Source organism: Eumetopias jubatus, unplaced genomic scaffold (genome assembly GCF_037043125.1).
Source record: "Eumetopias jubatus isolate StellerSeaLion01/CBP00866 unplaced genomic scaffold, mEumJub1_p1.0 scaffold_3, whole genome shotgun sequence".
Lineage (NCBI taxonomy): Eukaryota > Metazoa > Chordata > Mammalia > Carnivora > Otariidae > Eumetopias > Eumetopias jubatus.
The window spans coordinates 194338150-194351728 of record NW_028274809.1 but is presented as its reverse complement, the minus strand read 5'-3'; the positions used below and the strand labels follow the sequence as shown (position 1 = coordinate 194351728).

At 56.3% G+C, this 13579-nt stretch overlaps 1 protein-coding gene across 1 annotated transcript in view; it reads left to right on the top strand.

Annotated features, from left to right (window-relative positions):
• The window catches only part of RASA3 (RAS p21 protein activator 3), a 114996-nt gene that overhangs the window by 80454 nt on the left and 20963 nt on the right, over window positions 1-13579 (top strand). Inside the window, exons 6-11 of the mRNA XM_028087312.2 lie at window positions 5133-5213; window positions 5551-5623; window positions 8180-8256; window positions 10000-10104; window positions 11651-11807; window positions 12780-12928. Of these exons, the coding sequence (XP_027943113.1) occupies window positions 5133-5213; window positions 5551-5623; window positions 8180-8256; window positions 10000-10104; window positions 11651-11807; window positions 12780-12928 (642 nt within the window). The remainder of the gene's footprint in view (window positions 1-5132; window positions 5214-5550; window positions 5624-8179; window positions 8257-9999; window positions 10105-11650; window positions 11808-12779; window positions 12929-13579) is intronic.

The window sequence follows — 13579 nt, the reverse complement described above, 5'->3', positions numbered from 1 at the left end:
GTGTGCGTAATGCCGGCACCTGTTCTCAGCCGCCTTCCGTCATTCCCTCGTTGCAGGGGTGTTAGTCTCTGAGAGCTGCTCCAGCCAAATACCACAGTCTCAAGTGGCTTAAAACAACAGAATTTTATTCTATCCCAGTTCTGAAGGCCAGATCTGAAATCCGTCTGGGCCCCACTCCGTCGGGAGGCTTCAGGGGACGGTCCCGTCCTCCTGGCTTCTGGGGCTGCAGGCGGTCCCTCTTCACATGACCCTCTCCACTGCATCTGTGAAATCTCCCTCCTGCAAGGACACTAGTCATTGGGTTTAGGGCCCATCCTGAATCCAGAATAAGCTCATCATCTCAAGATCCTTGGCTTGATTCCATCTGCAAAAAACCTTTTTCCAAACCAGGTCTCTTCAGGGACCACCACTCAGCCCCCCGTAGCAGGCGATTCCTCCCAGCCGACCGCCCTCCCCCCTCAAAGGCTACAGGACCTGCACCCTCAGACCGTCCCGGGCGGTCCTCACCTCTCACCTGGCCTGGACAGTCTTTCATGGGGCGCGTGGGCATGTTCTGCCAGGCTGAGTTGTCTTTCCTCGCCTTCCCACACTTCCAGACTCTCTGCTGCCGGTGCACCCTCCCCCGCCGCCTGAAGAGCGAGGTGAGGCCTTGTCTACCTTCCCCAAACGGCAGGTTGCCCCGGGAGTGGCTGCAGTTCTTTCCTGGGGGTGTCCATTCCCTGCAAAATCCCTCACTGCCCTTATGCACCCTCCCTCCTGCTGCTATAGTGACTATCATCTATGGGCCCTCCCAGCCACCTGGCAGGCAGGACATCGCCTCTCCCTTACCTGCCTGGATGGTGAGTGAAAGCTGGGGACGGCTTTTGCCCTGGGCAGTTGTGTCAGCCCTGAGCCTTTGTGTGGATGGGTGGACAGAGGACCTGCTGGATGTGCTCACGGAAACCTCCCCATTCCTTCCGCAGGTGGCTTTTCCCGACTGTGACCCTTCTTTTCCGTCCTGTTCACTTGTATGTCCACGTCTGCTGTCCTGGACACCTGAGTGAGGCCCAGGTGGTTTGGGGACCCACCGTCCTGATGTTCTTGTTGTCTGTATGTGGACAGGGCATCTACCCATCCGCACCTCAGACAGGTTCATGTGTGAGCGGCTCGTCTCTCCAGCCAGATCTCAAACTTGACTCAGGAGCCTTATCTCGTGCTTTTTTTCCCATCCCCCAACAAGGATGAATAAACCTTTTTATCATTCATTCAAAAATATTTCCTGAGCCCTGGCTCAGTGCCGAGGACTGTGCAGGCCTCCTGGGGCCTGCGCTCTTGTAGGGGAGACATGTTAGCACGGGAGTGCACCCACGTTTCGTTCACTGGACCAGAGTGGATGTGAGCCAGCCCATCCGGCACAGGGTAGAGGTCCTGAAGCCATCTGCAGGTGTCTGTGAGACCCTCAGGGCATGCGCTGGGCTGAGTGGACGTCAGGTCATGGATCGGAGGTGACCTCATTTCTTCCGATGCTGCATCTGCTTCCTTTAGAATAGTAGCGCAGGTGGGAGATGCGCCCCGGCCCTCCGTGCTAGATGAGTGTGAAAGATGACGCGTGCGCAGGTCTTGGCTCTGCTGGCAGCGAGAGACCTTTGCTCGTCTCCTTTCTTGTCCCTGTGTGTGGCAGTCTCTCTCTGGGTATCCTGTGGCCACCTGCTTTGTCCGAAGGTAGGGGTTCCTGCACTTTCCCACTTTCAACCTTCACTGTCTCACGAGCAGACCAGAGGCCTGTTGATGGCCCTGCAGTTGCCCCCTGGGGCAGCCCCCCTGACCGGGGCGGGGGCCCTGCTGCTGGGGGCCAGGCTGCCACACCGATGGCCAGGGAAGCAGGCACCGGCCACCTGTACCTCCACCTTGAGGTGCATCCAAGTGAGGAATTAACCTGTTTCCAGGCTTCTAACAGCATCTTGAATCCAATAAAGATCCTATTTTCTATTATTAGGAAATTACAACAGGCTATTGATATGTGGCTCCTTCTGGGGTCAGGAAGCCTCTCATACCAGAGCATGAGCGGAGAGCCAAGCAGGTGGTAGGCTGGTGGCCACGGTGGTGCTTTGTCACTGCATGGCTAGGACGTCTGCAGCCCGCTGGTTCAGCAGGCAAGTGTCCTTCTCATGGGGCGGGAAGCGGAGGCAGCAGCCTGTGTCCACACTGACGGGGGAGAAAAATGAAACAAGATTTCGGAATGGCAGGTTGTTATTCCAGCTGTGAGGCATAACCTTGTTTTAAGGGTCAGTTTGAATATAAAATCCTATCAATGTTGTAATACGTACAAAATACTGTACCTGTGGGGCCTTAGATTCCAGATTAGTTGACTGTTTGGGTCACTGTGTGTCACAGCATCCTTTCCCGGATGTAGGAATGGCCAGTGTAGTAAATATTTTACTCCTTTCTGCTATTTATCTAGAGCATTCCGAAGCATCGTTTAAAGTTGTTTCGAAGAGAGTAAGCCTGAAGAGATGCACTGTGTGTGAAGTACAGAGAACCTGGGCTCTGCGTGCCCGGGCGGCCCACGAGAGCCCCCGCCAGGCTGTGTGCTGGGCCGTGGCCCACCTGCAGCCAGAGCCCACAGGCTGAGCGCGTGAAGGAGGCTGATGCCCTTATTCCCGTTGGCGTGTTGGGCGTACTCCATGGGAGGGTATTGATTTTTCTTCTCCAAGATGTCTTTGTGTAGGTGTTATCAGTATCCAGTCTCTGCTTTAGAGAGTGTTTCTCAAATCGGTCTTTAGGTGAAGGAAAAACGGCGACATTTCATGTGCTTGCCAAATGTGCTCTAGGCAGCTGCCCCGCATCTCATGGTGCTTCTCCGGGACATAGATGTGGGGAAACTTGCTTTCAGTTTGATGCTTAGCAAGGCTTTCTAGTTTCTGGTCATGAAAACCCATTAGCTTTGAGGATTCAAAATGTGGGCACGCTTACCATCTAAACCTTCTTCTTGATCACGTGAATGTAATAAAGATGTGTTTGCATTTAGCTGGGGTCATTTGCTCAGGGAGAGGGCCTCCCTGCATGTCTCCTGAGCAAGCTGTTTGCCCGCCGTCTCAGAGCTGCTGGGGTCCTCCACCCCCCAACTCTCTTGTCCTTCAGACTGCAGCCACTTTCTCCCGGAGGCCTCCAAGCACCCGACAGGTCGACCACCGGCTTGTGTTTCTGTATTGTTGTTCCTGGTTTCTTTCTTTCTTTGCGTCGCCGCACGTGGCAATTGCATGTTGCGCGTTGACTGTCCTGCTCTTCGCTGCTCTACCAGCTGAGCTCACCCGAGCTTCCCCGCAGCTCCCGTTCCTGGAAGTGTGCCTGCCACAGATAAGATCTCAACAAGAACTTGTTTCATGATGACTTAACGGATGAATAAATATTTCTTTAATGATGAGTTAACAAGGGGAGGAAGATAGCCGAAGACCAAGTCAGTAATCCCGGAGAGAAACCCAGAACTCTTTCATAAAGTAGAGTAAGAGTAAAGGGTTGGAAATACTAGGTAAGGCTAACACCGTGGGACCAGCGTGGCCACCGCTCGAAGGGCCATAAGCACCGTGAAGGAGAAAGGAAGGAAACAAACCCCTCGAGCAGAAAGAAATATTCCGGTAAAATGTTAGAAGCTAACTCCTCCCCAAGAGGGGCAAAAGATCGCTTGGCTCACGAAGGAGGGCAGGAACCCGGTTGTTTTCCGACTTCCCAATGGCAAGGAGAGACTGGAGCACTCAGGGATTCGAGGGAACGTGATCATGCATCTATACAGCCAGACTGATGCTCCTCTTTGGGAGCAGGACTGTCCTGCCATGAAGGACCCCCTCTCCCACCACAGACAGCTTAGGAGCTGGATGCTGGACGAGCGGAACATCTTGGATGTTGGGCAGTTGGCATTTTAACTCTGTGACCCCAAGTAAGGGAAGCAGACACAAGAGCCGCAGTGGTCCTGGTTTTGTCCTGCAGGTGTGTGGGTGGCGAGGGGCAGGAGGTGTCCCAAGTGGAGCCTGGAAGTGGGTGGGGAGACAGAGATTGCCGTTGGGGGTCTGAGGCCGCTGCGGATGTGTTCTGGAGAGGAGGGGACTTCCCAGCACTCCACAAGCCTGTGGGAATACAGAGGGCTATAGCGCCACGGGTTCGGGGAGAGTTGAAGGGGCTCGTGTGGGGCTGGGAAGCATTTGAATCTCCGCCAGCCCAGTGGAGATCCTTATTCCCATTGGAAGCTCAGTGCAGACTCAGAGGGCCACACCTATGTAGGGGAACCAAACAGTCCCTGGACAGAGGCGGCTGGCGCCTCCCCTGACAAAGCTTCAAACAAGAATTGCTGTGCACATCAGTCTGCACCAAGAGACCCTTAACCACCAATCAGCTCTGTTCTTCAGAAGGCAACGGCATCTGGACACCAGCAGCCTGAGATTCATAACATCCGGCATGTGCTCAAAACTGGCTTTGCCAGGAGCAGGACGGTGTGACCCACGGCCTGGAGAAGGAACAGTCCGTAGAAGCAGACTCGGGGATGGCAGAGATGGCAGGATTAGGGGAAATGGTGGTCCCAGAACTCGTGTAACCAGCTGTGCTCCAGAAGTTAAAGCAAACCGGGAACCGGGACAGTGTGCCAGGACCTGTGGGAGGGATTGGGAACGAGGAGAGCCTGGCGGTGGGGTGTGTTCTGCTGCCGCGAGGCCTGTGTGGCATGGAGGTCGTACACGGGCTAGATCCGCAAGCCCCTCAGTTGCTGGGGTCTCTGTCTTCCCACCTGTAACATGGCCACAGCACCTACTTTGTCAGCTTGTGGGAGAGGTAAACGCATGGGTCGCGGAAGGTTCTTGAACTATGGCTGGTTCCTAGGATGGGAAGGCAGTGGCATCGCTCATGGGAGTCACCGGGAGCCTGTTCTCCGCAGCTAAGACGCTCGCGTTCTCCTGCCCCCGAATGTCTTCAGATTGCTAATCAGTGCACCCATCACCATTCATTAGACAGTTGCTTCTGGGCCATGAGACCAGCACCACCCAGAGCTCATGGCCCTTGGCCGTGGCTGTTGAGACGGCTGCCCCCTGAGACCTCAGAGCAGCCTCGAGAAACTGCCTGTGGGGCCCCTCACCTCCTGCTCCTGACACCCCTGCCTCTCTCCTCAGCATCCTCGAGTGCCAAGGCCTCCCCATCGTGAATGGACAGTGTGACCCTTATGCAACTGTGACGCTAGCAGGACCATACAGGCAAGTACTCTGCCCGCACCTGCCCACAGCCTCAGCTGCAGTGATGCTGAGGATTCCAGAAAAATGCAGGATAGGCTGTGTGGTGGGGAGTATTGTCCCGACTTACTCTTGTTTCCTCTGCTGCCCTAAAACTGCTTGGTAAAAAAGGCCCCTATGTTTTCCGCATTGGGTATTTTTGGCTTAGTAAAGGTTCCTGATTTGCATACCATCTGGGTTGGAGACAAACAGAAATATTGGGCCGTAAGTTACTTGTGCATTTGCTTGCTCAGTCTTAAGGCAGAAAGACTTGGTGTCAGTAGTGTTGGTTTTAATCTTAACCCTTCCTCCTTGATTTCAGATCAGAAGCAAAGAAGACAAAAGTGAAAAAGAAGACCAACAACCCCCAGTTTGATGAAGTGTTTTATTTTGAGGTTGGTATTTTAGTGGCATGAATGTCACATTGAGACCTTTGGGGAAAGTGTGGCTCCGCAGGACCTCGGGCACTGGCTTCCTCCTGTAAGTCCTGGGATGACCTCGCCGCACCCGACGCCTCCCTCCCACCCTGCAGCATCGGCTGAGCTCCCAGGAACCTTCCTCTCGCCCCTGGAAAGAAAGGCCATTTGTTGCTTCCTTGGTTTTGAGTTGAATGCTGACAGGTTATACTTGCCGAATTATCAGGATTTGGGTTTTTTTTATTGTTTGGTTGGCTTTATGTTTTTTGCTTGCTTCTCCCAGTCTTTCCTGAGCAGTGGAGGGAGGCTTATTTCACCAGAAATGGTGAGGGGTCTGAAGCAAAAGAGGAAATGCATTTGAGCACAGAGATCCCCCTGGCTGCCTCTCAGAATTGTGAGCCACTGAAGTTAGTAAGATGAGAGGCAGGTGGGCCGAAGACTGTGGAACAGAACAGTAGCAGACTCAGCTGACCCCAAGGCAATATATTCAGGCCGATGTTCTTTCCATCTGCAAAGGTTTCTCGAAGGTCTCATAGGCACCAGGTCCTGGGTGGCTAAGGATGAATAAGGCCTCTACTCCTCTCTTCCTGAGGTTGCTACCAAGCAGAGAAGCATGCACAGGAGTGGATTATGTACTTGGTGAAGTGGCTGTTGAGTCAGCGGCTTTGGGGAAGAGCAAACAACCATCAGTCCTGCCTGGTGAAATAGAACAAGTCTTCCCAGAATGGTGGCGCTTGAGTAGAGTCTGGAAAGGTGCATTGTGAGGCTGAAGGAAAATGCGTCTCTAGATTTAGGGTGAGGTTGGTGTGAGAAGGGGGAGTTTTGGAAAATGAAGTTGGAGAGTTGGGTTAGAACTGAGGAGCTCACATGCAGAGAACCTAGACGTTTTCTGCCTGGGGTCCAGAAGCCCACAGTTTTCTAAAATGCTGGAGGTCAGCAGTCAGGCTTCTTGGGCAGCTGTGAGAAGGGGTGAGGAGTCAGAGTGCTGAGGGCACAGCACCATTCTCTGTCCCAGAAGGACATGCTTATTTCATAGCCCGGTGCAGAAAATGGATTTTAAGAAACTCGAGATCAGGCAGGAAGCCGATGTGGTCAGCCTTATCTCAAGGGGGCTTCATGCCAGGGCTCCAGCGGCAGGGAGGGAGTCTGGGACGGAGAGTAAAGAACCGTTTTTAGTATGAATTATGCACTAAAAGCAGTACCACCCTTCCTTGTCTCTGCTGCCTAGAATAGCAGGTCAGCACTTCCCAAGCTTGTGTTGAATACAGCACACAGTAAAGTGCGGACTTTCCACTGCCTCGTGGACCACCAGGATGGTGACACACACTTTCTATGTCATATGCTTCTATTTCACTCTGCAAAAACGTGGGTCTCAACTCACTAGATTAATTCACAAGCCCCAGAAACAGCTGAGCTCAGAACTGCATCCTGCAGGATCCCAGGGAAGGTCCAGACCTAGGCCCTCAGTGCTGCTGGTTAAGGCCCACCTGACACCTGCCTCTCTCACAGTCTCAGACCACAGGACCTTGGAATATGGTTCTGTTTGGAGTTTATGGTCTTAGACTCAAAGGGCTGAGCCCTGCTTAACACCTAAATCTCCTTGTTGGGTTCTCTGTACCCGCTTTCTGCTTCATCTTGCAAACAATCCCCACAGTTCTGACAGCCTGCGCCCGAGCTCCTGGCACTGGAGTCCCAGTGGCTGGCTTTGGGCTTGCAGACAGCCTCCTATAGGGATTTCAACAGGAAGTAGTCTCCAAACCATTTTCTTCCAGGGTAATGGCTAGACTTACCTAAAAACTTTTAAAATACCTAATGCGGTTATTTACAGTTCTACTAAAACCATCTTCCTTCACTCAGTAGATACATTAGGTACCATGCAGAGACCCTGTGCCCACCATGCTATAAGCCAGACACTGAGCTGCATCAGGCGGTGGAGGCTCGGGGGGGCTTCCTGGAGGAGGTGGCCTTGCAGAGTAACCTTCAGGCTTCTCAGCATTGGCCTGAGTGAGGAAGAGGCCCGGTGGTGAACTGGGCAGGGGGTGCAGGTTGTAGAAAGACTCCTGTGTGCTGGGTGAGGGGAACTAGTGGGGGCTCCAGGGACCTTCGGAAGCCTCAGCTGAAAGTGGATGAAGCTGGGACCAAGCTGGGCGATGGCTGGACGGGAGTCCTGCTTGTGAGAAGCACGGGCTGCTGACATGCCGTAAGGGCAGAGGTGCTGAGATGGGAGGGTTGGGCAGGAGTGAATTTGGGGCCCAAGGAGGAGGGCAGGAGGGGAGGCACCTGGCGCTTTGGGGCTGAGGAGGGAGGGGGCTGGCCCCGGGGCTTGGAGGTGTTGGGAGGGTGATGAGGCAGAGCCTCGCCCGCACCCCCAACCCCCTGGAGAAGGGGCTCCAGACATGCCTGCAGGCTGGGACCCCACCTCTGCTCCGGGTGGGGGTCCGCAGCCTTTCCCTGGGCCTGGGGGGTGGCTGGCACGTGGGGTGCTCCGCGGGCAGGGGTGTGGCGCACACATCTTCCTCCCGTCTGCACCTCCAGGTGACCAGACCCTGCAGCTACAGCCGGAAGTCCCACTTCGACTTCGAGGAGGAAGACGTGGACAAACTTGAAGTCCGGTGAGAGCAAGAACCATGGTCTCTAGGCTTCTGCTTGGCGGCTGCCGTCTGAACTCACCTCTTCTGTCTTTTTGTTTTGTTTCTAAAAATAAGGGAATGGAAAGAAGGAGATTTTCAGTTTTCTGGTAATCTCAATGCTAGGACACGGGGAGTTTGAAGTAAGAGCCGTGAACTTGCCGGCGATTCAGGGAGTGGCTGAGAGGACATTTACTTATGCAAGGGACAGATGTGGTTTTAGGGTTCACTTTGCCGTACCTTCTGAGAGGGGAGGTCAGTGGCTTTATGCTGCTCAGTGTGTGTGAGGCTCTGTCCACTGGCCTGGCCCCCTAGCCCCCGGTCCTGCTGCTGGGGGGCCCTCGCGGTAAAGCCCTCGGTGCACACGACTCGCAGCAGAACACACCGGACGTCCGGCCGCGTCAGTCCTAGGAGCCTCTCAGGAGCCTCACGCCCACCAGCCGCCCCTCCCCCAAGGTGCCAGGAGAGAGCCTGAGCGGGGGCACCCTTTCCTGTCACCCTGGCTGGGGCTGACCCCGAGGAATCCTGTAGATCTGACCTGGTTTGCAGTCTGGTTTCCTGTGGGGTCAAGGCTTCCTGAGGCACATGAGGCTTGACTGGCATACCTAGATGTTCTCTTGGGGGGACGGGGCTTGGGTGGGTGGGGGCATGGACAGAGGCCCTTCCCCCCCCGAGTGTGGGACCCTCGGGCTCTGTCTTTGTTCCTCTTGTGGCTTCCAGCGCTGGGGGGGGCCGACCTCTACACACAGGTCTTAGGTGTTTCCAGTGTGAGTCTTCCATTTCAAAGAACCAGCAGCGAGGGGACCCCAGTTGAGTGTCTGAAAGTCCCAGTGGCTGTCAGAGGCCGCGCTGAAGGTTTGGCTGTGCATCAGGTGCCCTCAGACACACCACTCGCCTTTCTTGTTCAGAAAGAGAAGTGTTTATCCAAGACTGGGCTTTAAATTCAAGAGTGAAGTCCTAGCTATTGCATTTTAAGCAGACAAACAAATATTGCTCTTACTAAAAAGGAGAAAAGACAGCCTGGCAGCTTTTGGTCCCATTGCTAAGGTGTCGCTTGGCAAATTAAAGTTTCCGCTTTCTTTATTCTAGAAGTGCCACGGGGCCACTGTTCTCCCCGGGTCCCTGATGCACACGTGTCCCTCTAGTACACCCTTCCACGATGCCTGTGGCTCCTGCTTGGACTTCAGGGGCCACAGAGGGCTCATGCAGTCTTCTAGAATTTTCCCTGTGACCGCCATGTGTGCAGAGACTGGTCTTAGACTTTCAGCTCATGGAGTAAGCTCTGGTTAAGGTGTTCACTGTGGGGTGCACAAGGCTGTTTGCTTGTTGGCACCGGGGACGCCCTTCCTCCGTCCATGCTCCCACCTGTCACACACACAGCCGCCATGGCCCCAAATCGGAGGGAACACTGAGAGTCCCACCCAAGTGCACTGTCTTCCTGTGCTGTTGAGAAGATGCAGGCCCCTCGCCCTGACACCAGGCCTCCAGCTCCTCTCCCTGCCCCCGAGGCCCAGGGACACACCCATCTTCATGCCAGAGGCACATCCTGTATTGACCCCACATTTTAGATGTGCTCAGTCAGTGTTGCTCCTCAGGGACACTGGTCCGTGGGACTGAAGGCCCCAACCCGCCCCGGACACTCCTGGGGAAGCTGAGGAGCATGGCTGTCCACCTGCCCTCCCTAAGTCATCCCTTACGGAGATCTGTGTACCATTGGCTGTTTTTCAGAGTTGACCTCTGGAATGCCAGCAACTTGAAATTTGGAGATGAGTTTCTGGGAGAGCTGAGGGTTCCACTGAACGTGCTCCGCCAGTCCAGCTCCTACGAAGCCTGGTAAGGGGGCTGTGCACGTGGCCCCACGCCCTCTTGGTGGGCGGGCGGACAGGGCTGCCGCTGGGCAGCCTGAATGAGGTGGCCACCCGCTGTGGTTTTGCACGTGGTCCTGGTTTGCTGTGGCAAGGTGATGGGGTTGCAGGTGGGAAATAGCACAAGGAGGCGCACAGATGCCATTTTGGTGGGCGGGGGAGATGGCAAGAAGGTGGCTGAGGGCCTTGACAGAGACAAGGGCAGGACCCTGAGAGCCTTGTGGCTTTGAGAACGGGCCTGAGCAGGGCGGGCAGGCCGCCGGCACTCCTGGGAGCCCTGCCTCACCAGGCCTGCCCCGTGGCCCGTCATCCCGGGTGTCACCTGCTGTGGAGCGAAGCAAAGGCGCTGTTCCAGGCGAATCTCCTCGAGTTCTGCCTCCAGCCTCACTCACGTGCCTTTGTTTTATTTCGCGATCATTTCGTTAATCACTTTATAGCACAGCAGTTGTCATCACTGTGAAGCGCGGTCACAAGCATCTCCTTTAACAGACACACAAGGTGGGGACACGTGGTCACAGGCCATAGGCCACGTACCAGAGCCTACGCGTCCGCTGACCCACTACGTGGGTGGGTTTTTGTGTGTTGTGCCTAATGGCAGTTTACTGTCACGGGGACACTGGCGTTTGTCTTTAATTCTGTGAGGACGGTGCCATATCTGCTGGGTTCTGCTCCTGCTGGGAGCACCCCAGCCCTGTAACCAGGATGGGACGGTCATGGGGCAGCTCAGTGGACAACCGCCCAGGACCTCAGGTGGCCAGGCGCCTCAGCCAGGTGCACGCTGCCCACATCTCATCTCAGACCGCGCGGCCCATCAGCTCAGTGCAGACAGGGTCCTGCACGGCCACAAGTGGGGGGTGCTAGGAGACGAGTGTCCAGTGAGAAAACACCGAGGAGGTGACCGCGTACTGTGGCGGCCTGCCTGCTGACCAGCATACATCACTAGTCCTTCTGATGCAGGGAGCTCTGCCACTCGTTTCTCAGAATAATTGCAGCTTTGCTGTTATTGCGAGACACTGTCAAGCATTAATCTTCACAGATAAGTGGTTCGGCTGCAGAGTTCCCTGGACTGCTCTCTCATGTCCCTTCTCATTCTCTTGCCCCTTCCATCCTTTCTGCTTTCCCTCCTTAACTTCTGTGTCTGTGGCTCTGCACAGTCAGCTCCCAGAGGAAACAATGTGGGGGGCACCCAGGGCACAGACCCTGCAGGGGGGCTCCTGTTGAAAAGGCCTCTGGCGCTTGCACCCTGTGTGTTGTGGAGGTGCCGTTGGGAATAACTGACCATGCCCCCACACTCGGACCCTGGAGGGGGGGTTTCCACGAGAAACACCCCCATCCACACGCCCTGCGGGGGGGTCAGATGGGGAATACCCCCGGCACGGGACAGAGAGGTGTCCTGCAGAACTACCCTGGAGCCCCTCCTGCCTCAGACCCCGACACAGCCCATGACGGGTGAACAGCCAGCCCGTGGATGGTGCTGCCACTCACCCTGCCCTTTCTGTGTGTGCTGCGCCCAGGTACTTCCTTCAGCCCCGGGACAATGGCAGCAAGAGCCTGAAGCCAGGGGACTTGGGGTCCCTGCGGCTGAACGTGGTATACACTGAGGACCACGTCTTCTCCTCCGACTACTACAGCCCCCTGCGGGACCTGCTGTTGAGGTCTGCGGATGTGGAGGTACCTGTGTGCGCAGCGCACCTGCCACGCCCTGGGCCACCTGCAAACACCTGCGGAAGGGTGGAGCCAGGGCCAGACCTCCTCGCCCGGCTCTGCCCCCAGCTCGGCTCTCCACCCAACTCTGGACTCTGGCTCCCCCCCCCCCAGCTCCACCCCCTGGCCCCCTCACCATCCAGGTCTGGCTCCCCCCCCAGGCTCCACCCCTCCGGCCCCCACCCACCTCCTAGCTCCAGTCCCTGGCCCCCCAGCCCTGATCTGGCTCCAGCACCCCCCAGCCCTGCCCTGACCCTCCCAGCCCCCTGCCTCGGTCTGGCTCTACCACCTCCCCGCCCCCCCAAACCCACAAACCTACTAGCTTCTGACCCCAGCTCCAGCCTTTGGGCCCCCCAGGACCCCTTCGCCTCATCTGGCTCCACCCCCCAGCCCCTTCCCAGCCACCCCACCTGCCCACCTCCACCCCCTACAAGGCACCAGGCCTGTCCACCTCTGGCCCTGCATCTGGGCTGCCAGTTCCTGGTGGGTGACTTTACCCTGCCTACCATCCCCCAAGCCTGCTCTGTGCCCAGAAATATCTGTATCTCCCTTTGCCGGGCGGGTGGAAGCCCTTCCCCACACCCCACCAGCAGTTAGAGCCCTGTGGCAACCCAGCAAGACCCACAGTTTCTGACTTGTTTGACTGTGGCCCTGAGGTCACTGGCCCTAGTGCTAGGTTTGGAGGTGGGTGGAAGGACCCCCCAAGAAGGCACCCAGAGCACATGTGCAAATTGGAGGGTTTGATGTGGGTTTCAGGAAATACAGTTTTTTGCTTATCTTAGTGGGAGAGGCACCACAGGATGGGGGTCTGGGCCTTCTGTATGGTGACCCAGCACCACCAACCCACTGACCACGTCAGGTGGGGAGTGGGGGGTCTGCAGCCCACCCCCAGGGCTGGGGGCCTTGCACTGGGGTTCCATGGTGTCTCCCTTCCCACAGCCAGTGTCGGCATCCGCAGCACACGTCCTGGGCGAGGTCTGCAGGGAAAAGCAGGAGGCAGCCATTCCGCTCGTGAGGTTCTTCCTGCACTATGGCAGGGTGGTGCCCTTCATCAGCGCCATTGCCAACGCCGAGGTCCAGAGGACCCAGTGAGTGAGCCTCAGCCTCTGTCCACGACCCCACCTCCCCAAGGGCTGCAGCCTGTGTTAGTGACCGCCCAGTGGTGAGGGGCTGGGCTGGGGCAGGTCTGGGTGACCCCAGGGTAGCAGAAATCTCCCTCAGTGCTGGTCCGAGTGCAGATCTGGGACAGCGAGAGGGACCCAAACAGGCTCAGTTTTTCTTTCAGAGACACACTGTTTCTTTTTTTTTTTTTAAGATTTTATTTATTTGAGAGAGAGAGAGATAGTGAGAGAGAGCACAAGTGGGGAGGAAAGGGAGAAGCAGGCTTCCCGCTGAGCAGGGAGCCCGATGCGGGGCTCCATCCCAGGACCCCGGGACCATGACCTGAGCCGAAGGCAGACGCTTAACCGACTGAGCCACCCAGGCGCCCCAGAGACACACTTAAAATGCACCTTTTCTTGGAAATCCCGAGATGTGCGTGCAAAAAGGAGGTGCACAGGGGCGTGGGTTGCCTTGGGGACGGGCCCAGTTCTTGTGGCCTGAGGGTGGCAGCTTCAGGATTAGGCCCACAGCAGAGGACTGGGTCAGTGCTGCCCCAGGACCTGCGCCCACTCCATGGGGATGGGTTTTCCGTGGGGATGGAGTCTGTCCCTGGAGCTCTTGGCTTAGAAAGATCCAGA